General features: G+C 42.6%; 1 protein-coding gene across 1 annotated transcript; it reads right to left on the reverse strand.

Moving 5' to 3' along the window:
* Nucleotides 1-1996: 1996 nt before the first annotated feature.
* Nucleotides 1997-6526, reverse strand: LOC111272975 (uncharacterized; the record flags this gene model as incomplete). Its single annotated transcript, XM_022854658.1, is given in 3 exon segments — nt 1997-4817; nt 5133-5482; nt 5997-6526. Coding segments are annotated over 3 exon segments (543 nt in total). The 3' UTR covers nt 1997-4756.
* Nucleotides 6527-9878: the final 3352 nt, after the last annotated feature.

The raw sequence follows: 9878 nt of genomic DNA on the forward strand, positions 1-9878 counted from the left end.
GTAATAGTCACATCGCTTCCTCTGTCATATTGTAACAATGCGTTATATTTGTAACGAGCAACAATTACCGTATCGCAAGATGCATATGTATTGAAATCACCGATATGTTCTTATCTCATGCCTACCAGTATATATGAAGTGCACAGTGATGGTTCAACAAGACGTACAGATCAAGCAGTTTAGAAAAAGCTCGAATCGGTAAAACATTAATACAGCATCATTAAAGGGAATTGACTTAATTATTTTCGTAGGAAGTAAAAAATTTTCGCGGATAGAGTTTTACCGACAGGTTGTGTTGTGGTATACCTTTTTTTTTTTTTTTTCGGTTTCGAGTTGTGACGCACTTCGAGCAGCTGATATTCCTAATGTCTATCGATAACATTATCTGAATATGAATACCCCACGTAGCTATAAAAGAAGAAGCCTTGCCTAGCTTCTCTCCAGCTAATTTGTAAAGAATTTGTTACTGACGCAAAGCTCGCGGTACGCCATCTTGCATTTCTACTAGCTCATTGAAACAAATTTTTTCTAACTCCGTCAAAGACCAGTTCTAGTTTTAAATGATCATTGGCAAACTTCTTAGGCACGCAATTAAAAGCAATGTTTACTTTGCGAGTGGTGGGCACTTGAAATTTTATTTCGGTCCAGACGTATCCAGTAACTTCACAAAAACGTGTCCTGAATATTCTAGCGACTGCCTTCAACGAATAACAGCTATATACGGGTGATAAATTTATTGAAACTTCTATTAGAAAAGGCGCAGTAACAACGATAACAAAACAAAAACTATTTCCAATGTCTCCTACGAATCCTATGACGTGTATTACGCAGTTCCGATTTTTGAAACTCGCCTAGCCATTTTCTTTTTCCGAAGCAACAACTCGAAACAAGCTTGAAAATCCTAAACACAGCACGTTTAACGTACCTAAGACGTTTTCCGATCATCATCTTGCCTTTTAACCAAAGGAGCCGTCGTCTGTGTTAATAGCCGTATTGCCTCGCTCAGCATTTTCATCAGCGTTGTATAGCGACGGCCGGTTCTGGTCTCTCGATACTGAACTTTTTGATTGAAGGTTGTTCCAGTGAACCGCTACCTTTTTGCGCTTCTATCGTTTTCCAGTTCGTGCTTCACCACAGACTTCTTGGTTTATATAGAGCTATCTTTAGATCCATTAAATGGAATTTGACCGCCACTTGTCTCACCGTTATGTGGCGACTAAAAAGAGGAGCGTGGTTTCCCCAGGGCTGTAATATCTCCAAATAATGGCCTTAAGCCGAAAAAATCTCCTCTTAAGATTATTCGAAAGTATTGTTAAAAACGTGGTGAAGTACAGAGTACATACCCGAAACACTTCCGACCAACATAAACATTCGTTTACTTCGGCGTCGGAACACTAGCCGCTATAGTATCAAATGGTATTGAGCAGGTCAGCCAACTTTGACGCTGCGTGTGGAACGGCCCGATTACACATTGCCGATTCATTATTGCACAAGGCCACATTCGAGGCCGATAGCAGGAGACAAAGACATGGCTTGAGCAGCGAAAGTTGGCTGCGCGAGAATTTACTGACGGCGCAAACGTTCGGCGATCGTAAAACCGCTCTTAATCTACTGCCTCGTTTTTTCGTTGCCATTACTGTGATACCTTACAGCTGTACTGTACTAATGGAGAATTTAAAAATTAAATTTTAATCTTTCATACAAATATCCTGTGACACCTATATGCGTGGCGATGCAAACAACATTCTCGAAGCGCTGTTGTTCCGCTTAACGGGGTCGCAGCTCTTTGCGGATGCCTAGGCGTCGTTATGGGCCGCCGCGCTAGACGTCGCTATCGCTCTCGGAGAGCCCGTAAGCTTAGGCCCACCTCCTTAAGGAGCCGTGTTAGCGTCAACGTACTCCCGATAGGGATTTCGGAATCGCGCCATCCGGAATCTGGGATCCCCGAACGAAAGTAAGCTCATTACATATGTATATCTTAACAAACGAAGACATGTTTAATGTTATACTCAATAGAAATACACGCTTTATTGAAAATAGCTTATCTCGTTATTTGCATAATATATAATCGTCGTTGATAATCATCGTAGAAAATAATTTTGTATCATTCATTGTTTTGAGCAAGAGCACAAATAGCTCCTCACAACTCTTCACATCCTTCGTTCTGGATTCCTTCTGATATCAGGTGTGCAACTCCTTCGCACGAAGGAGTCAGCTCGTCACTTCTTCAAGCGTTGATCTGACAATAGTTCATCGCTCTTACATCGTCTCCACACACACGTATATATATATATATATATATATATAGGTTCGTGGCGGATTACGCCTATATAATCCGCCGCGGACTGCACGATATGGTATTCGTTCGCTTACTATCTAGATATCGAGTTCAAGCCAATACAACAAACGACACACGAAATTTAAGAATTCTTAATCTTACGTACGTTTCATTATATGAGTAGACGCCGCAATATGCGGCCAGTGTTACCGTTGTTGTACTCGCGAAGATCACCTCTCAGTGCTTACAGATGCATCATGGCCGCCCCGATACCTCGAATTTCGAAATATTTCGGTAGATCGTTGCCAGAGTTCGCTGTCTCATTCGATGTGTTTTCGGCGATCGATTCAATCTAAGCAGTATTCACCTGTTGGCTCGAAGCAGAAGTCGATGACGCTCAATCGATATTTATGCACGAAGGGTTGAATATCATGAGTTTTTCGTTGCCATAATTGTGTTAATATGATTATAGTTATTATGGCACACAATGCGTGTGGCGCACCCTTTCACTTTCTTGTTTTTATCATTTTCATGTTTAAACGTGTATTTTTATGTGTTGTTTTTTTTTTTGTTGCGCTGTTGAAACCATGTTGATATAGATATCTGTATACTGGCAGGTTCCACTTCTATGTGCGGCATCATGCAGTTTGCCAACTATTGGCTTGGCAGTGCCCCTATCTATCACTGCTGCATATAACAGGAAGAAATATTCGTGTGGTGTAGAACACTATCTGTAAAATGAGATCATCGTCATATATGTATCATCATTATTAATATTATTATCAGTAAGGTTATTTATAGAGTACATTTTATTTCATTTTTCTTCGTTCATTCTTCGTCGTAGTTGCTATGGTTCGTAAGAAAGGTAAAAGTTTGGCACAAAGCTCCTTTCGTGCACCGCCATAACCTTCAGGCCTGCTACAGCCACTGGGGAGAGGGGGGGGGGGCAGTGCAGAAAATGGAACTGCAAATAGATAGAGGAATACATGTACCAAAGTCTCCGCGTAGATGATATCTATCCTTTGCAAGTTACTACAAATGGTAGTAACTTATAGTCGGACAGCTTGTGTTGTAGATGAGATCAGAGTGCTTACCCGGCAACTGGAGCAAGCTCATACAGAATGCGTACTTTATAAGGGCAAGAGCAATTCTTCCGCGAAAAACTGAAGCTAGTTAGGTTATTGCTATCAGGTTGATCAGTTTCTATCTTTGTATATCGTTCTTCGTATTGAGCAATAGACATTGGAGCCGTCGAAGGCAAAAAGGGCCGTCCTGTGGCCTTAGTCCAGTTAAATATAACGTGCCGCTGTTTTCGAAAGGAATCAGAAGAAAACAGTGAGAGCGATAAATACATGTTAGGGGAATAGGGTCCGAGTTCCGTTCCGAGTTTATTCGTGCTAGACACTTTCACTTTCAAGCAGTTCTGACGTTATGCGGCCGTCAGTACCTTCATGAAGAAAAGGAGAGCATAACACTTTGATTGTACGATTCACTCGTCAAGGATGCGGCGCTTCATTGAGGTAGCAAGAAGTTCAGTTGTGTCGGCCTGAGACCATCAAGGATAAAGCGCAAGGATAGCAAGATTAGATGTAGTAGCAATAGGAGCAAAGTAGAAAAGATAGACTTTATAGATAGAGGTAACTTTTTGCTTGTTTGATGGCGGTCAGAACGTACAGCGTACGCGTCTGCATGTTTGACTCGGCTGGGCTACGATCAACTGAAATCAAAATTCTACAAAGATGACACTTACAAACGATGTACGAACGCGGGCCCGCACAAAAATCGGTGTTAGATTAATTTCTCTAATTCTGTGGCAGGCTTTTTTCTATGTAGTCTTTATTCTATGGATCGTTGTCGATGTCATGGATTCGTAAGCTGCCTTCAGTGTATTACTTCAATTCAATGTTTCTATTTCACACTTCTTCGAAAAGTATAATCTTCGTTCATAATCCAAATTTGCGAGCGCCGCTCAAATGAATTACCTTGATTTTCGAAATCTTAAAGCCCAAGTGTAAACTCTACATCGCTATGAGTCACAGGGCAGAGCTGAGCCCTTCTATCTCATTGATAAACGATGTAATTGGTGTGTGTACAATAATGACACCGGCAATACGAGGCAGTGTTGTGCAGTCTCTCAGCGCGAGATCTATATCATTATCCATATAATATATCTCTCTCCTTCTAGAAACGGAATGAACAATCTATATACATGACTTCGTTTGTCGTTGTCGTTCGCTGGTGCTCTATTGATGAATAATCGTCAGCAACAAAAATAGTTTTTGCTTTTTTTTTTTTCTGTTTGTGCTTCTTCCTTTCTCTACGACCGAATTCCATGGGGTTTATGTTATACTGCAGATGTGAACAACTGCATTATATCTTCCCCATATCGTTCCCCATGTTGTAGCTGTTGTTAAGGTACAGAGGTCCAAAGCCCTATCAAGAGGCGTATCCAGATACTTCGGATTTACTCCCGACTCCTTATGACGACTCATTTGCTGGAGATACACTCAGCGGTGGAGATTCCACACTTTCCGGTACTCTGTAATGTAACAGGAGCTTATCTATTTAAAACTGCTTTTACGTTTTGAAAGTAAGGGAAATTTACCAATAAAGAAATCGATATAGTCTGCATCGTCGTATGATCCGAGTATCGAAATGTTTTGATTTATTATATGCGACAAAAAAGCATTTAGTGTGATTCCGTATAACTTAATTTCACACTATTGTAGTTGATGCACAACACCCAGAGGCGTACAACATAACAATTAGCAAACAGGACGACGAAAAGGCGTGGAGATGTATTATACATAATAATCACAATCCTCCAATACATATGGGTAGGATAAATCCGTACCTGTCATCATTATTTTCCGGGGCGGCATCTCCCTCGGCCTCGTCCTCTTGATCGTCACCTTCCGTATCGGAGACACCCATTGTCCCATTATTTGCTCCGATGACATTTCCATTAAAAACACTCCCTGTGGTCGCCAACTGCTGCAACGGGCCAGCTGCGTCCATAGGCAGGCCCTCGAGTTTGCCCATTGTGCGAAGCTTCTCCATAAAGCGCACAATTTCTCGTTCTGTCTGTGGTAGTGAAGATAGTGCATCAGATGAAGGTCCTGGATGTTCTGGCGACGATGCTGATGATGGTGAGTGTGCAGCCTCGGTCGGTCGTTCGTTGCCCGCGGGCAGAGCGTTAGGACCCTAAAACAAATAGCGAGTAATGAAAGAATGAACAAGAAATGAAATAGTGAGGAAAGAATGAAATGAGACAAAATACGACGAATAAGACGATAAAATTTGATGAAAAGTAACAAATCAGAAGTAACAACACGAAAAGTGTTGCTAACGTTTTGATAACAACGACATTTTGGCTGAAGTATGTATTGAAGTAACCTAGTTTCGAATTTTACATTCGATAATGTCGTTAAGCATTGCTTCAGATTCATTCATTCATTAAAGCTGTGGCCTCAGATAAATTTCAGTATAAGACCGCTATATTTTCTTAGTATATCCCCCTGAAAATAACTAAAAACGTTCCGAAAAGCCCGTTACTACCTCTTAGAAGGTCATTCTAAATTTTGTGAAGACTTTCTAAAACCGATTCGCTTTCTGCCTTTGACTACAAATTGCTGAGAGAGATTGTGGAGAGATTCACAGCTACGCTGAAATATGCTGTCTGGAACCTGAAGTCATCTCATAATGTAAAGATACTTACGAAAACAGTGAGGATGTGTCTGGCCGATTTCAGATGGTCGCGCAATTTGTCTTTTCGAGTGAAGGATTTGCTGCACGCCACACAGTCGTATGTTTCGCGATCGGCGAAGTGGCGCTTCATGTGTCGCTTCATCGTCGAACGATCGAAGAATGACTTGAAACAATACGGGCAGGCCGATGCCTTCACAGGAGTTCCCCCGGAGCCGCCAGATCCGCCGGATTGAGGCGAATCAGGTCCGCCGCTCACTTGGTAGTATCCAGGACCTGCCTGGCCAGCCTGTACAACCTGCACTGCTTGAACGGTCTGCACAGGATGGGCGTGCAGAGAGCTTTGGGGAACAACCGTGGCCTGGTTTGGCTTGGGGACGAGCACGGTAGCTGTGACAAGGGGTACAACTGCGGCGACGGCCGCTGCGGCCACACCGCTAGACGTTTGCGGAGGCCCCGGCACAACCGTTGAAGAAGATGGGGGTCCACCTGTTGACGCAGCTGCAGCAGCGGTGGTAATTGTTTGAATCGCAGCGGTGGGGACTGAGAATAATGTTAGACAATAGGAAGCGACGAAGTTAGACAGGTGACTACAATTATTTTAAATGTGGAGTCGGACGGAAGATGAAAATCCAGAAAGGATAAGAGCGTGAAATATAAATGCACAATGAATCAATTAGAATAGCTTGGAGTTTATTATTGATGCTCTGTCAGCGTTCGTGTAGCATATCGAGGTCGTTAAAGAAGGTTAGAAAACATCTGAAAGAACAGAACGTGTTAGTTGATTTGTTCATTTGGGTAACTCTTACAAATATAGGGACGACTTCGTCACTTTTGCAACATGCATATAAAGAATAACGTTAGCGACATTTGCAGGTCACAAGAACGCGTTGGAGCAGTCATGAAACAGAGGAAGTTAGTTCCGAAATCCAATCTTGAAATGATCAGGTAGCAGAATGAATCAGCTCAAATCCCCCGCTTCTCGCGATCGATTATCGAAAGATCTGTAGATTACCTGAAGAAGAATGTCATATAGTAAAGTACAAAATTTATTTGTCCTTTGACTTGAATTCGAACACTTATTGGCACCAAAGCAAAATGGGCATACTGCCTATGATGGACTGGGAGCCTATATTATATACAGGTAAAGTAACATTCACTGGAACCAAATAAAACTGTGCGGTATATTAATAAATCAATCTGAGCCTTCTGAGTGTCAAGGTTTATCTCCACCTGGGAGAGCCTTGAGCCTTAGTTGGAGATAAAGCCATAAACGTCAACACTCTCGATGACTATAATTGTCACTTATATTTCTAAGGTTCTAAGTATAAACATGACAATAGCACGATAATTGAGCGATATAAAATCATATTTAAGAAATATTCCGGCGACAATTACGTTCATAGTTTATTTAGACATTAACTCACGATTACCAAAATACTGGTCGCTCCAAACGCAAAAAACTCATAGGAAAGTTCATGTAAAAACGTGAATTTAGGTGAAACTGAATTTACACAACCCTACCTTGTGTTTGAGAGCGACACTGCGCCGTTTGAGACGAGAAGTCAGCAAAAGAAGATCAAAAGGGCTATCGCTTACCATAAAGCAAGAGGAAATTGCTACATTGTATCCTAAAACTATAGTTGTTCCTACAAAAACTAACAGCTTTTCTCTCGCAGCCAACAGAAATGTTTCCTGGCACTAGATATCCATAAAACCGTACTTGCTAGACGAACCTACAGACTATGGTAAATGCATATAGAAAAGAAAAAAAGAAAGCACGTCACAACGCACTCGACTTTAACAACGGGTGCCTTTTATAGTGAGCAATTTTTACCGCTAAATCGATAGATCAAGATTCTCAAGGAAAAGTACTTATTGAGTTTGGCACGAATATCCTCCAAATGGATACCACAAAGGTTGTCATATACCGTATAATAGACTCATTTATTGATTCGCTCGTGGTACCTCTTATTTCCGTCGTCTGTCTATCGGTTCGGGTCTGGCTAAAACGCAAGATACATCATTTAACCATCTATAATGAAGTCTTATATCGAGAAACGACGAGGTACAATTGATCATGTAGCAGAACGAATTACATGTCGAATACTTGATTTTAATTTTATTCGTGTATTTGGTAAAGCTGACGACAAATGAAGACTAGCGGTAGATCTTGGAAAACGCGACAATAATCTCAGAACACGCAAGGGAAGACGGTGCGTCGAGTTATCCCGAACGCAGACACTCGTTCCCACATAAATTAACCAGCATTGTCATAATCATTCCAGCGTGTCAACTGAACGGGGTTTTCTAGCTTAAGATACCGATTAGTCGTTTTCGTCATCTTCCGCAGTCCCATAGGAGCTGGGAACGGGGTAAGTCGAAGATGGTTTTGACGCCTTCTAGGACCTTACTTGGCTTAGATGCACGTTCTCTCAATGCATGATACGTTTTTAACGCGCATTTAAATAATTTTCGTAGAATATTAATTTCTCGAAAATACACCTGTCGCCATGCGTTCGAACCATAGTGAGTAGCTCTTCACCGGAGAATCACTCTTTTCGGATATGACAGTTTATTGAATGTACATTCAGTATCTCCATTGCTACCTCGGTTCGAGTACATACATACGACATGAGCATCGTAGTTTGAAAATTTGGGTAAAAGATGTCGAAGAAAAGCTGGGTTTGATCGACTAGTTTCAAACTACAAGGTTAAGATTTATATAAACCCGAGCACAGAAGACTCAGGGGAATATTCAAGGAGTTTTCTGTTGTGTTATGATGGGAAACTTACAACCACAGCGAAATATTTATCTTGTCAGACTTTCGATTTGACCACTTCGCTAATTGACCGGACTTTGTCGTTGGTGGTCTATGCTGCAGACCTTTACCCTAATTTTTCTCACGTCTAAAATCACCGTGGCCATTTGTATACATCATATTATACTAGCATGCTGGTTGCTTTAGTACGTTTATATATATATATATATGTAGATATTCTACAGCTGCTAGATGAATGGTTGACGAAGGGTTCTTGCAAAGAGATAGAGGCATGCGAAAGCAGCAACAGTAGGGAACTACACTAACGATAGCACGAGCATTAGCAGTTCGAGAACGTTGATGGCAACAGCAAAATTCAACAGTTCGCACTAGCGGTGGCGGTGGCGGTGGCGGTGGCGGCAGTAGTGGGTTGACGGCTGATTCATCACGGTGGCGCGGCTGGCCCAAACAGCCGTCAGACATGGGTTTTGGGGCCCCCGGCTTCTGCCTACCGGCGGTAACGTGCGGAATCAGCCGATCAATCGATCGACCGGCCAGCCAGCCAGTTACAATCACTGAAAAGCGGCACGGTTACTAGTCAGCAGTAAGCGGCTACTTCGACAACTATTACTGCTACTAACACGGCCGGTCTTCGCGACCCGTCAACTGGCCGCAACATCTACGCTTAGCCTTGCAGACGAACAGCCAGACACTCTGGCATTTCACCGTAAAATGTCTATACGAGAAGACAAACATGAGAGAAGGGAAAGTGAAAGAAAAAAGAAGAATCGATCCTTCTCTAGCTTTCTCTCGACCCCTACGTTCTCCCCTTCCCCCAGAAGGACCCGGCCTAAAGTCATCGTCGGTAGCTCCATTCGTTCGTCCGGTAACGACCATGGGTCGCTCCCAGACAGCTACGACGACCGCGAGCACTACGCAGATTGTTGTCGCTGTTGTTGTTGCTATCGCTGTCGATGCTGTGGGCCTCGAGACGCAGCGACAGCGTCTCCGTCGCTAAGGCGATAGCGTAGTAGAAGCCATTGCTGCTGCTGGCTGACGTAGGAAAAAGAACAGCGACAACAATAACGACAAGGACGGCAGCAGTAACACTCGACTGCAGAGACACCATCAAC

The sequence above is a fragment of the Varroa jacobsoni genome, unplaced genomic scaffold (genome assembly GCF_002532875.2).
Source record: "Varroa jacobsoni isolate VJ856 unplaced genomic scaffold, vjacob_1.0 contig04118, whole genome shotgun sequence".
NCBI lineage: Eukaryota > Metazoa > Arthropoda > Arachnida > Mesostigmata > Varroidae > Varroa > Varroa jacobsoni.